Raw genomic sequence first — 14,702 nt, forward strand, 5'->3', positions numbered from 1 at the left:
AAAGGGGTAAAACAGTAGCCCTGAATGAAAAAAAAAAAAACTGAGGGACCAGTGCCCAGGCCCTGAATTTAAGCCCTATGACCTACCCAAAGGAAAAAAAAGGCCATCTTTTCTTGGCTTTATTCGACTTCTCTACCAGTCCCTCGTCTGGTGGAGGTTACAGCAACATGCCAAGTGGATGCTGAAAACTGGTGTGGTACCAATCCTGCATATATCATGATGTTTTCTGGCTCACACCTATGACAACTGGCTTTTCCTTGGCACTGAAGTTCAGTAATCACTCCTCTCATTATGAACTAAAACCAGCTCTGAGATAGTCCATCTGAAGACTGATGGCTGGGGGTGAGAAGCCTGGACACCCAGGAAAAATCTACAGTTCACATCCCAGAACGGAGGGACAGACAATGACCTTTCATTTGTGCCACATAGAACAAAATGCACTTCAAAAAAAAAAAAGAACAAAATGCACTTCAAATTACAGAAATTTACTCTTGTAAATTTCCACCTGATAACTTTAAACTGTGCTTGACCATAGAAAGCTGTAACTATGGTAAACAAACTTGCTGATAAGGTAAGGTACTGTATTTGGGGCTAATTTTTATTTTCAATCCAGTGAGTGAATCTTTGGATTGAAGTATCTTGGATATACAAATCTTGGATCAGTACTATTTATTTCCCATGGCAAATGGTTCAGTGTAGCCTCTGAACTCCAGGTATGTTCAGTTAACTCAGCAGAATGCCCTCAAAACCTTGAACTCTTTAAGAGCTTGCTTAGCATGCATGTGGCCTTGGGTTTAATCCCCAACACCAAAAAAAAACCCATATTTAATTCCCTCATGTGTTTTCTTATAAACACTATTAGAAAATTCTGGAAATTCCTTCTAACAAACAGACATAGCATCACAATGCCACTCTGGGGTGATGGAGGGGAGAAGGTCTCTGGCTTCTCTCAGTCCACTGTGATGTGAAGTACAGACACACAGGAACACCAGGAACTATTCCTGAGTTAGTTTCCGCACCACGGCACAAAATGAAAAGCTTCCACAAATAATAATAGTAATAATAATGTGATCAGATTATCAAGTCAGAGCCTGGCATCTAACAGTACAATTCACAGGACTGAAGTGAACTCCCTAGAAATCGGGCCAAAGCTTGCCATTCTCTCAGAGAACTGTGACTTGCCCTGGGACACACCCAGGGGCAGAGGAAGGGGAATGGCACCTGTGATAACGCATTTCTCCCAGTGCTGATGCCAATGCTATTGCATCCTCTGCTCATAGTGGGGAATGGACCGGCAGGTTGGCTGGAGATGCTTGTGGTTTGTTTCCTTGGCCATTTGTTTGTCCTCCCAAGTGATCAGAACTAGAATTTTCCAGCTAGCACTGCTGTTTGTGGGTGTCCCCCACATGAGCTGGTCTGGACACATAGACTTTGGGTTGAGGGCTGAGGTTTAGTTGTGATTTTGCAAAGGTCAACAGGACTTGCAGGACTGACCAGGTCATGGCATCCATCTCCTGGTCTCGCCTTTCCATCCCATCACTCTGCAGAACACTGTGGTTGATGGATGGGTCAGAGCTTCGTGGACAAGGTGTGACCTGACTCCTCTGAGTGTGGCCCAGCCGGGCTCTGAGCTGTGGCTGTCCTTTGGGCTTCCTTTTGCCATCTGGCGGCGCAGAGAACGTACACACCCCTCACCAGGAAAACGCCAGCGATGACGGCAAAGTAACTCCCGTAAACTAAAAACTGGACACAAACAAATCATTACCCTCACCCCCTGGGTCGCTGGTAATGTATAATGTTGGAGGGCTTGGATTACAGGTTAACTGAGATTCGGGATCTGAACCACCCACAGAGCATTTCGCCTGCACAACAGTCTCCTGTGAGATAGAAGAACCGATGAGCCATGCAGGGACTGAGAGTTATGGCTTTGATGCTCACTACTTAGGTTCAAATACCAGCAGCAGTAAAAATAATTCAGCCCTCCTAAGCTCCACTAATGTCTGGGTATCAGTGTTCAGAGGCGGGTGTGATGCTACCATGCAAACTAGACTAAGCTGATTTCTTACCCACTTTTCCAGGTCAGTGCTGGCCTAGGTGTCTCGCTCAAAGCCTACTTCTGGATCATATTATTAAGGAATTTCATGTGTCAATGTTTGCTTTAGCATGGAATAAAGGAAACATAAAAACAGTGTTTTCTGTATTGGGAGAGACCTTGAATTCAACCCACTCCACAAGGCAGTCAGGCTGGCGGCTTACCTGGATGCGGACAGGAAGGTTGAGGCCCCTCTGGTCCACTACAATCACCGTCATGACAGTCTGAATCACCAGTGCAAGGAAGGTGTTTATTCCAAACACCAGGGCATAGCGTTCCATGCTGAGGTTGATGGCAATCTGAAATCTGTCATGAAATGCCCAAAAGGCATTTTTAACCATAATGTACAGGAGATGCTTGTCTTTAAAGGACAGATACTGCTTTAAAGGACGTCGGTGGCTCACGCCTGTAATTCTAGCTCCTCAGGAGGCTGAGACCTGAGGATCACCATTCCAATCCAACCTGAAGTAGGTCAGAATGTCACACAGGCTCTGCATTCAAGCCCCAGGCCAACATGCATAAACATGTGTGAATACATCAGCGTGCGCACGTGCGTGTACACACACGCACACACACACACACACACACACACACACACACGGGGCATTGCTTGCTTGTCTAATTCTCCTTCAGCATAGACAATGAGATAAAGGAAAGCAAAGGCAAGATAAACCGTTAAAGACTGAGTTAGGTGCTGGTAGCTCACGCCCATAATCTTAGCTGTTCTGGCTAAATAGCTACTTCAGTTTGATCTGAGAAGAGAGGTTTGTAAGCTAGCTCACGAAGAAAAGTCTGAAAAAAAGACTGTTACCTCCAATTCATCACCAAAAAGCTTGAAGTAGAGGCATGGCTCAAATGGTAGAGTTCCAGCCTCGAGCAAAAAATTAAGTGAGAGTGGGGGGCCCTGAGTTCAAGCCCTAGGACTTGCACACATGCATGCTTGCACATGCGTGCACGCATGCGCACGCACGCACACACACATACACACACACACACACACACACACACACACACACACACACCAGAAGCCAAGCATGTAATCTCAGAATTTGGGGAACAGAAGCAGAAGAATTTCAAATTCATAGCCTGAATTTAAAACCTTCTCTCTCAAAAAAATGAAAAGAAACACCCCTCACCACTGCCCCAGCAACTAAACAGCCAGTCAAATGCCAAACAAAACTTAATAAAGCTTATCTCCTCTTCTTTCATGCAGCCAGTTATTTAAACTATCTTTTTGGTTAATAAAGACCAATTCATCTTTAACTACATTTATTTGAATGAGTGTTTTTTAATAACACTTCTCTTTTCCCCCCACACATTCTTTTATTCGCACCAACCAGTTGTATGAAGTTTCATGCCGACATGTCATATGTGCCCACCATGTACCCTGCTCAGACCTCCACCACCCTCCCTCACTCCCTCCTCCCTTGTAATAATTTCTAAAAGTGATTCCTGAAAAAGAAGATGCATATATAGCATAAAATCTTGAGTCCTGGAGATCTTCTTTAAAAAGTGATAAAAACCACATTCAATTCTATGCATATGAACAATGCAGCTTATCTTTTACCTTCTTTTAGTACTGTCCAATTTTTTGTAACTTCCTTGAAAATATATTGTTACACAACTAAATGAAATTAAGGCTAGAGTCTAAACCTAATATTCCAAATTAAATCACATCACACCCTGCTGTGTTGCCAGTAAGAATTCAAAACCTAACAACACATCATTGCTTTTGGTTTATATACCACAGGATTTGAACACCATTTTCTTCCAGAATGATCAAATCTTTAATGATGTTCAAGGGCAAACTGTTAAATAAAAAGATGGCTTGATGACCTTTGATTCAAAATAAATAGCTCCTATTTAATATTTGCTTAAGCGGGGTCTGGAAGCATACATCTCTGATTCCTGTGCTTGTGAAGCTGAGGCAGTAGACCTTTCAGTTCAAGGCCAATCTGAGCTACACAGAGAAACTTTGTTTCAGAAAGAGAAACAAAACAAAAATCCTTCTGATGCGGAGAGGAACTTTAGGAATAAAGAGTGGGGAGAGAAATGATGGATAATACTTACATGGCTATGGTTATAAGAAGCATGTAGCTGGACTTGAATACCAAATAGCCGGCATAGCACAGCCAGATGCTGAGTGTGTAATGCATGAGAAACAGAGCACCTGCATTGACAACTGAGAAGACGGCCAGCGCTAGCTCTCCTAAGAGATCCCAGTCGACATGCACGTAGCCCACTGCGAAGGAAGCCACAGCCCCTGAGAGCAAAACACGGAGGAACATCAGACATGCTGACTGCAGGACTCAGGGCTGCGCATGGGAATCCACTCCAGTAACCCTGGCTACTGGACGAGGCTGAGATCTGGAAGATCACAAGTCAAGCCCAGTCCCAGGCAAGAGTGAGATCCTATCTGCAAACATAAATATAGCAAAATGGGCTGAGGGCATGGTTCAAGTGGTAGAGAGTCTGCCTAGCCAGCATAAAGCCCTGGGTTCAAGTTCCAGTATTCCCTTACTACACTAAACCAAACTCAAAACCTGTTCAGGCAACTCTAAGGGACCAATCTATTGCTTTCATTTTTTTCCGGAAGCTCTTCAGTGGTTGAATTGAGCAGTCAGGTTTAGTCTTTACTTTTAGCTTCCACTTTACAATCTTCAAGATCTGACTGATCTTTCTCTCTCTCTCTCTTTCTCTTTCTTTCTTTCTTTCTTTCTTTCTTTCTTTCTTTCTTTCTATCTTTCTTTCTTTTCTCTTCCTTCCTTCCTTATTTTTTTGCCAGTTGTGGGGCTTGAACTCAGAGCCTGATCACTGTCCTTGGACCTTTTTCTCAAGGCTTAGAGCTCTACCACTTGAGCCACAGCACCACTTCCAGCTTTTTTCTATGTACGTGGTACTGAGGAATCGATCCTAGGTCATCGTGCATGCTAAACACTCTATCACTAGGCCAAACTCCCAGCCCTTCTTTCTTTTTAAGACAAGGTCTTGTTATATTGATAATCTTGCCCTTAAACTCCAGGAGGAAGTTATCTTCCTGCCTCAACCTCCCCACTGGTTGGGACTACAGGGACTACAGTGTGTACCATCACACCCAGAGAAGCTAATTTTCTGAGGTGTGGGCCAAAAAGATCTATATGAATTTACAGAGTTTAAGAGGCTGAATGATACTGGTTAATGTTAGTAATTGTGTGTGTGTGTGTGTGTGTGTGTGTGTGTGTGTGTGTGTGTGTGTGTATGTATGTGCGTGTGTTTTAACAATATGAAAGGTGTTTACATTTCAAATTATTGACGATGGGTCTATTAACTTTTCTCCATGTGCCCAAGCGAGGGCTGAGTTTATAAAAGACCCCTCCCAACGGTGCCCCAAGAATTTGGAATGTCAGATCATCACTGTAATGAAGAAATTCTGGCACAGTCCTTGTTTTCAGAAGTTAACCTGGGGCCTTCCCGCCCCCCAAAGGGAGTCAAGAGCACAACAGAAGCCATGTGAGTCTTCCGAAACTTTCTATGTGGGTGTGGAACCATCTTACTTCCTTTAAAACAAACTCTTCAAAGTTGCATGTGACGTGAAGTTTCCATTTCATAAAATATAAATATTTAGTGTGGAATGAGCTTCAAAGGCAGATTTCTCTTCTGTTAGAGCTCTGACTCTCCCCCTTGGGGAGTTCTCATAAGAAAGCCACCACTGAAGATTGTCGCTGTGGCATGTTGGGTTGTTGAAGGTCAGTAATAACTAGATCATTAGCAGGACACGCCAGCTGACCAGGCACCCGAGGCTCATGTCTATAATCCTAGCAACTCTGGAGGCTGACATGCAAAAGTTTGTAGTTCAAAGCCAGCCAAGGCAAAAACAAACGACACAAAACAAAACGAAGTCCATGAGACCCCATTTCCAAAATAACCAGCAAAAAGCCAAGTAGCTCAAGTGGTAGAGTGCAGTCTGAACGAATTTGAGGCCCTGATTTAAACCTTAAAGAGTTAAACAATAGGAGTACCACAAAAGGTGAGTTTTGGGATGTCTCAATGTATTTCCTAACCCAATAAACTCCTTAAAAAAACCATATAACAATTCTGAAAGAATGAGGCACATCTTAACTATCTTAATGAGGAAACAGAATCTGAGAGATTCCATCAGAACTTAATTATTTGGTTCTAAGCACTGAGCTCTTGAGTTACTCATAAATATATAAACAAAATATATCAAATAAAAGAATTTGTGCTCTATGGCATTCTATTTTCCTCGCGCTCTCCATTCTTTCCTTTTTTTCTTGTTTTTGATGGTCCTAGCATTTGAATTAAGGATTTTAAACTTACTAGGCTCGTACTCTAACACCTGAGCCACATACCTCCGACTTAAGTTTTTTTTTGTTGTTGTTGTTGTTTTTGCTGATTTGAAGATGAAGTATGGTGATTTTTTTGTTTGTTTGTTTTTAACCTTAGTTGAACTCAAATTGTAACCCTCCAGATCTCAGCTTCCTGATCTAGGGTTAGATGCATGAATCACTGGCACCCACCTCTGCCTTCTATTCTTGAAAAATTATCATGTCTTCTGAATCAAGGTGATTTGCCACCATGGAGGAGCTTAGCCCCAGCAAAGGAATTTCAAATCAGTGTTCACTTACCTCCAAATGTGGCAATGGCTTCCACTGCCCCGTTGTAGATAGAAGAGTCTTGAAATGGAGCTTTGTCATCCCACAGGATTTGAACATAGTTCAAAATCTGGTTAAAACCCGCTGTGGACAAAGCCCACCAGAGGGACCAGTAGAAAAGGCGCTTAGAGGAGTAGCATTCCTTCAGATCCTGGAACCACTGCATCAAGTTTCTTAAGACAGCATTTCCAGGCTCCAGCTTGCTCTGCTGGCTGCTCTCTCGATAACCAGGGATGGTGACCAGCTCCTGGTGCAGTGCTTTGTGGTCCTCATGAGCTCCCTCGAGGACAGCGTCCTGCCCTGATGTCTTTTCCAGAGCTTCTTTGCTGGGTTTTGCATGGAAAAACATGCTCTTCTTTGGCATGGGTAGAAAAAGGGAGACTGAGAGGGCTATGGAGACGGAGACCAAGGAGATGACATTGAGGTAAAAGTATGACACGTTTGCCAGGGACACCAAGAGTTGGGCCAGCACAGATGCTGCAGTGTAGGCTACCAGCGTGACGCTCCGACAGTAGCCGCTTACCTTCTGGTAGTGCTCCGGGCTCACCACGCTGTAGATGTAGGCATAATAGGCCACCTCGGTGGCTGAGACCATCCCAAAGACAAACTCAACAACCTGCATGACCTTCACTCCTTGGCCAAACAAGAGCAGCAGCCAGGTGGTGACGAAACTCACCCCTTGGAGAACAATGACGGGCTTGTAACGGACATAGTCCGTGAGGACGAACACAGGGAGGAGCAGAGCCAGGTAGGAGTAAGTCCAAACAGGGAGGACCTCATTCGTGATCTGTGAAGTTGATACACAGTGTGACCGGGAAGTCTCTCTGAGGGATATGTGGATTTGTGTCTCAAATTTGTATCTGGGCAGACAGTCTTGAGATTATGGGGAAAAAAAGAGGAATTTGGTTTTCAATGTGGGGGAAACGTTAGTTCCCCTTTCCCACTGGAAGCATACAAATCTAATACAAAAGAAAGTAAAAGGAGAAGCCAGGCACTGGTGGCTCATGCCTAGAATTCTACTCAGGAGGCTGAATGTGAGGAGCGCAGTTTGAAGCCAGTCATGGGCAGAAAAGTCTGTGAGACTCTTATCTCCAGTGAACCTCCAAAAACCTGAAAGTGGAGGGTGTGGATTAAGTGATAGAGTGCTAGCCTTGAATAAAAAGATCAGACCAATGCCCCGAGTTGAAGCCAAAGGGTCAATAACCCCCTCCCCCAAATAAAAAACATTTTAAGAGAGAAACCAGAAAAATCCCACAACCAATTCACACAAAATACACAACTTGAACTATATGTTAAGGTTGAATAATATATACCAGTAAATTATTTCTAAACTTTCCAGATACTACTGAGATTTCCAAGTTCTTAAAAATAATCATTCCTTTCTTGTTCACAAGGTAATAATATTAAAAGAAATGTTTATGAAGTGAAAATCCTTGAACCATCTAGATCCATTACTGTGCCCAAGTGACTTGCCATAGCAATTGAGTGGTAACCAAGTAATGCAGTCCACTTTTCTTCTTGCACAAATTTGCAAGGCCCCACAAATTTTCCCTGCCCCAAGATTTCTATTGATGCATTGTACTTCATTGAATCTGGCCTCAGTGTAGCTTATGCTTTTATAGTCAGCCATTTTCTTAGCTAGAAAAGACTGAAAGAGGCTGTTGGTTTTTGGGGCCATGTGCCTGCCATTTCTCAAACCACTGAAGTTCCCTTCAGTATTGACATGCAGGGGTCCCATAAGGTAGGAGATTGCAGGAAGCTCAGAACCTAGCTGAAGCTTGATAGGAGGGTCTAGTACCATGTCTGAGGTCATTGCAGAAATGGACCCCAGGCACTGTGTTGAGCTGATTTTGGAGCCATGGCTACCCTACCTTGTCTTAATTTTGACAACCTTCAGCTTTCCTTGTGTGATTTTGGAGAAGGATCTTGCCTTTCTGTGTTTAGTTTGCAGGCATCCTAACTTACCTCTGAGCTGGTCAGGTTTTTACTTGGTCCAGACAAATATGGGATCAAGAATGGCTCTGAAGGCCTCATCATGGAAAAGAAGCCAAACAGGCAGAGAAGAATCGTTGGATAAATCCAAGAATTGCTCAGTGATGTTTGGAAACAATCCATGGCTGATCAAATGGAAGCGAAACAAAAAAAAATGCTGTGATGTTTCTGATGATTTCTTCCTGTTTTATGAAAGGATAATATTTTATTTAAACACTCACAAATATTCCTGAGAAGGGCAAGCCAGCTACACTTTCCATGCTCAATGAGCTTATTTTGTTTAGCTAGAGGAAGTCACATCTTATTTTTGTTAATATTTTCCATTACAAGCATGATTATGAGTAGTGACCAATGAATATTAAGTAATGGGCCAATTGTATGCTTGAGCATAAGTGAAATATTAGTCAATGGATTACTAGTTCACATGTGAGTGGTAAAGTACTTTTGGAACACAGATTGGAGTCATCAAAACTTCTACCTGCCCATTCCACTTGGCACTGACTCTTAAGTCATATGAAATGACATTTGTTTGTTCTTTTACATTTATCTTTTTTTTATCACTGAAGCTTCATAATAACTACAGCCCCTGGGTAAATATTCAGGAGATTCAAGAGTTGGGTTCAAATCATATAGTCACAGTTTGAATCATTTCTCTATAACTCCAATAAGTCCCCTTCTGTGTGTTTTTTTTTTCTCATTGGAGATCAGAGTCTCACAGACTTTCTTGTCCAGGCTAGCTTTGAACCATAATTTCAGATCTCAGCCTCCTGAGTACCTAGGATCACAGATGTGAATCATCAGCGCCCACCTAAGAGAATGCTCGTGTAAGCATATTCACAGAAGATACAATAGCCTCATCTATAGGACTCCCAAAGGTGACCCGGGAGATAAACAGGACACGTGCCAGAAGAGCAAGTTTCCTTGGTGGAATTCCAGGGCTTCTTGGGATTGAACTTCCCTACCATTGTACAGAGTGTGCCCGATAGTGACAAAATTCTTCTCAAGTTAAAACAAGGTAAACACTGTTTCCCTTTAGTTCAAGGGAGTCTTGGGTTAAGCAGTTCAGAGATCATCTCCACTGGACTTTGAGGCTGGTTACTAGTAATAATGAGCTATGATAACAAAATGGAAATTCTGCCAAGGGCAAGGTGGAGCTGACCCTCCTCTACTTCCTTCCTCAGTCCAGAAACCTTGGGCTTTCTCTCCTTCCTTAATAACTACTATTTTCACTGCTTGGGGCGGGGGCTCCTTTGTTGTTATTATTGTTACTCTGGGCCTTAAATGTATTCCCTGTTGCTTCCTCAGTGGTCTGCTGCATGAGCCATGTCTCCAGCACTGGTATTTTTTTTTTGCTAGCTCTTTTGGAGATGGGGATCTCTCAGACTTTGCAGGCTGGCCTCAAACTGTGATCCTCCAGTTTCACAGCCTCCTGGATACTTAGGTTATGGATGTGAGCTGCTATCATTTGGCTTCTTTTTATGGATTTTATAAAGGAAAAGGTGTCCTGATTAACCATTACAATGGTTTGATCATCTTTTGAAAGGTGGTCTTGATGAGGTGGCGTCATCTTGGCTCTATTTGAACAACCTGCCATCTACACTGACCCTGGATCCGCTCACTAACTTCATCTTCTGGATGCTTCTCAGAGGTAGGGTTGTGTCCACGACCCTGGGCTGCTAAAAACCTGCTAAATTATTTACCTCATTCTCTCTTATGGTTCTAATGCTATTTTCCCTGACTACAGTGAGTTGGGAAAGCCAAGCAGAAAACGATCATATAATAGATGTCCTTCAGTGCCATGCCTAGCGTGGGGTCTGGGATACGGCTTTATTCTGGATGTGCAGGATAGTACCTATTGCATAGTAAGTCCTCAAGGAAGATGCTGAGCAGTTACAGCTTTCTGGGTCAAGGGTGGGGATGAAGGAGAGGTGTCAGAAACAGGAAAAAAATTGCAAGAGTATTCAGACTCTAATAGAAATCCATTTCTTCTATTAGATGGGGGAGCAGTTAATAGAAGGCAATGATAGTAAAGTCCCACAGTAAGAACACATACACCTTCTGCCTGGTTTTCCTGAATGTACTTCACTTCCTAGTTGTATCAGTGAGAAGTCAGGAGGTCTTCAACTCTTCAAGTGCCTTGAATGCCCAGAAAACTGGGTACTAACAAGATTTCCAGTTCTCCTACTGGGAAGCTTATAGATAAAGGTCTCACTAATACATGAAAGTCACTAAGCAATGGTCGGTATCTTCATTTTTAATCTATGCTATGATTCTCTGTTGTCATGACTTCAATTATGAACATGTAATTTATCATGTAATAGTGAACTCTAGGCATACTGGTTTTCTTAGTGAGAGTTTATCTTTAAAACACACACACGACTGCACAACCAATTATAATAAAAATAAAAGAAATGGAGAAAAATGTACATATTCAATTATTTCCTATAATTTCTATACTGGTTAATATAATTTTTGATCACTTACTTTTAGCTAATAAGCCCAATACTGTCCTCATTTTATGGAAACAAAAGGGTAGAGGGTGGAAGACAGGGAAGGAACTGAGCAAGAAACCACAAAGTGAATTTTCTTAGGTGATTAAAAAAAATGCCCTAGAACTTGATTGTGATGGTGAGTATAAACCTTTATCCAAACTCATGTATATCACACTTAACATTGCACATTTCATTACATGTAAACCATATCTCAGCAAAGGCAATGTGATACACAGACCAAAACAAACAAATCTCAAATATTATGCTTGGTATAAGAATTCACACCATACACAAAAAGGACATACAATCTGATTTGATTTAAACCATGCCCCCCAAAAGGCAAAACTATAGTACTTCATGCTGACAGAAATCAGAATTGTGTCATTTTTAAGGTAAGGGTTGAAGAGAGACTAAATGAGGGAACTTTCTGGGTTATTAAATATCCACTGCCTTGATGAGATATAGTATGAGTATATACAATTATAAGCACTCCACCTTAAATATTATATATTACATCATATATAAATACACACACATTAAAGGAAATACATTCCTTCCTCCCATCCAAAGCCCTTTACTTTGTGCAACCTTCTTCAGCCCCAGAAGGGGCCCTAAACCCACTGATAATCTTGCATATCAAAACCCCTCCACTCCCCCCAACAGTCTTAGCTGCAATGAAGCATCCACATAACTTCAAAAGGTGTGAGATCGGCCCAGATATGCAATGAACAAAACAGTTTTGCTTTGGTCAAAACTATTGCAAATATGACTGTAGATCTGAGGCTTGTGGTTCAAAATCAGCCTTGGCAGGAAAGTCTGTGAGATTCTTACCTCCAATTAACTACCAAAGAGCCCAAAGTAAAGCTGTGGCTCAAGAGGTAGAGTGCTAACCTTGAACAGAAAGGCTCTGAGACAGTGCCCAGGACCTAAGTTCAAGCTCCAAAACAAAACACAACAACCAAAAACCAACCTATGTGAAAGCCAGAAGCTCTGTACTCCTCCAAGTTCCATTAGTGCTTAGGTCACATCAGTATACATACCCATCTATAATCTCTTAGTATGGATGATCACTGCTACATCGCAAGGAAGTTTCACAAGGGCTCACTCTGACTCTTGACACATAACAGGTATCCAGTAAGCCTTGTTTCTCATTCCTTCTCATGAAAGCACACACTAACGATTCAACTAGGACTGATGAATTCTTGGTCTAGGGTTACTTTCAGAAAAGTACCTAGTAGATAATTCTAGTTAAATTGCTAAGGGATAGCAGGCCAAGGAATCATCTTTGATTATACTTGTTAAACATAAACAGTAACATGGGGCTTTTGTTTGACAGGAAACTCCTCCAGGAGGCTCCCACAGACTGGGTTAAAAATCAGGATGAAGTCACTCATGCCAACGTTCCACAACACCAAGCTGAAACTAAGCTATTTATAGGAATGAAAAAAAAAATCCTTCTTTTCTTACTTCGAAGAAGTCTTACTGAAATGATCGGATGTTAATTATTCAAATTATTTTTCCCAGCCTTCTATTGCTTTCCACCTTTTAAAGAGAGTAACTTTAAAATAATCAATGAAGTGTGTGTGTGTATGTCTCTACTTTGTGGAATGAAATGTTGCTCCACTCTAGGCCTAAAAAGAAATCCACTCAAGATCATCAAAACAGAACAAAAAAACCTCTGGTCTGGTGCGGTGGCTCACGTCTGAAATCCTAGCTACTCGGGAGGCTGACATCTGAGGATCAAGGTTCAAAGCCAACCCAGGCACCAAAGGACCTGAGACTCTTATCTCCCATTAACCTGTAAAAAACAGGAAGTGGGGCTTGGCTCCAGGGTAGGGTGGGAGCCTAGAGCTGAAGAGCTCAGGGACAGTGCCCAGGCCCAGAGGTCAAGCCCCGTGACCCACAACGCCCCCCCCCCCCCAAACCTCTGAAAACTCACCCTGTCTCTCCATGAACTGCACAATACAAAATAATACAAAATATGTGCGTTGGCAAAGGGGACTGAATAAAAACGCCACTTTTCGTTAGGTTTGTTTTGGACTATTTATGATGCTCTAAATCAATGTCATGAAAAGATGCCTTCTGACACATGGGGGTGTTTGGACCCGGGCAGGGGGGAGCCCCTGTGTGAGACTCATTTTATTAAACCCGACTTGCTCTACTTTTCCTCCTGGAAGCCTCGCGTTCAGCTCCCCTTTGCCGCAGCAGCAGACGCACAGACGCACAGAAGGACAGTGGGGCGCGCGGCGGTGGGGCGCGCGGCGGTGGGGCGCGCGGCGGTGGGGCGCGCGGCGGTGGGGCCCGGGCGCTCTCGGGTGGGGGGGCGCGGCTGGCTTCCCTCCCCGGACCTCTCCAGGCTCCCCGCGACCCCGACCCCAGCGCGCCTTCCCTGGGAGCCCCCGCGTCTCGCAGGGCCGCGAGGCCGAGCCCGGCGCGGGGAACCCGCACGCACGTGGGGCAGGCGCGGAGCGGACGGCGGCCCCGCCCCAGCCCGCGGGCGCCCCGGGCCCATCCGCCTACCCGACCCCCGACCCCGCAGCCACCTCCGCCTGAACGCAGGGAGGGCCTCGGCCTCGACACGGCGGGGCTCCCGGGAAGAACTCACCCCCGGGAGAGGTCACCGACCGCCAGGCCGGCCGCGCTGGCTGGGGTCGCGGCTCCTCCGCGTCTCCAGGCACCGCGCCCCGCGGCCCCCGGGTCTCAGGTGGGGTGGGCGGGGCCGCGGCTGCCCGGCGCGGAGGCCACGCCCCCTCATTTGCATGTGCCAATAACGCCCCGGGGTCTTTGATCTCCAGGTGGAACTCCAGGTCTGTCTGCTGGCAGGTTTGACCAGGATAAAAACCAGTCGAGTCAGGACCGGAAAGACACGCTGGACACCCACGATCAAGGCAAGGAAGCTGGGTGAAATGCAGTGTCGAACATTTGCTCTGTTCAGGAATGCCTTTTCCCATGGATCTCCATACATCCCTGATTTGCCTTGGAAGAAACCGAGGGCCAAAGACACTAGAGTTAATAAAGTAGACAAGCCTGAATTTTAGTGAGGTATGCTGGATACAGAGACAAGGTTTATAATCGGTGTGTGTGTGTGAGAGAGAGAGGTGGGGGAGTAGATGGGATGGGACAGAATAGTTTCCTCTGCTTTAAGAATTGTACATGTAAACATATGCAGGTAATATTAAGTGCCATCCTGTGTTGGGACAAGTTGGCTGAGCACAGGCCACCTAGCATTAGAAAGTTGTCATTGTGATTGAATCTAGTGTACGGTCTCCTCTTCAGGATTAACTCTGTGAGGGCTAAAATTTCCAGTGCCTGCCTGAATACCTGCCTCCTACAGCACTCACCTGTTTGCTGAGTGATTAAACATACATGGCAAGATGGGCCGAAGCTTTGACTTGTCCAGTACTTCAGGTATAATTCAGTTACAGCCACACAGAAGAGGGGACTGTGATTTCCTCCTGTGACAGTGATGGCCAA

The 14,702-nt window shown here is 44.2% G+C and overlaps 1 protein-coding gene across 1 annotated transcript; it reads right to left on the minus strand.

Annotated features, from left to right (window-relative positions):
• Nucleotides 1–1,481: 1,481 nt before the first annotated feature.
• Slc19a3 (solute carrier family 19 member 3) lies at nt 1,482–8,859 on the minus strand. Its single transcript, XM_090354404.1, has 5 exons — nt 8,710–8,859; nt 6,718–7,531; nt 4,163–4,355; nt 2,257–2,398; nt 1,482–1,743 (listed from the first exon to the last, which is right to left on the minus strand). Exons 1-5 carry the CDS (start codon nt 8,857–8,859, stop codon nt 1,570–1,572), a joined length of 1,473 nt encoding a protein of 490 aa, XP_090210530.1. The 3' UTR covers nt 1,482–1,569.
• Between the last annotated feature and the right edge of the window lie 5,843 nt (nt 8,860–14,702).

This window comes from Megascapheus bottae, chromosome 21, assembly GCF_031878675.1.
Source record: "Megascapheus bottae isolate mThoBot1 chromosome 21, mThoBot2.hap1, whole genome shotgun sequence".
NCBI classification, from domain to species: Eukaryota; Metazoa; Chordata; class Mammalia; order Rodentia; family Geomyidae; genus Megascapheus; species Megascapheus bottae.

Bases quoted from the DNA above. Each gene is read 5' to 3' on its own strand.
- Slc19a3 (XM_090354404.1), bottom strand. From the start codon at position 8,859: ATGGATTGTTTCCAAACATCACTGAGCAATTCTTGGATTTATCCAACG. The intron at 7,532-8,709 runs GTAAGTTAGGAT...TCAACTTCACAG, and splicing joins AAAACCTGACCAGCTCAGAG to ATCACGAATGAGGTCCTCCC. The intron at 4,356-6,717 runs GTAAGTGAACAC...TTTTGCTCTCAG, and splicing joins AGCCATTGCCACATTTGGAG to GGGCTGTGGCTTCCTTCGCA.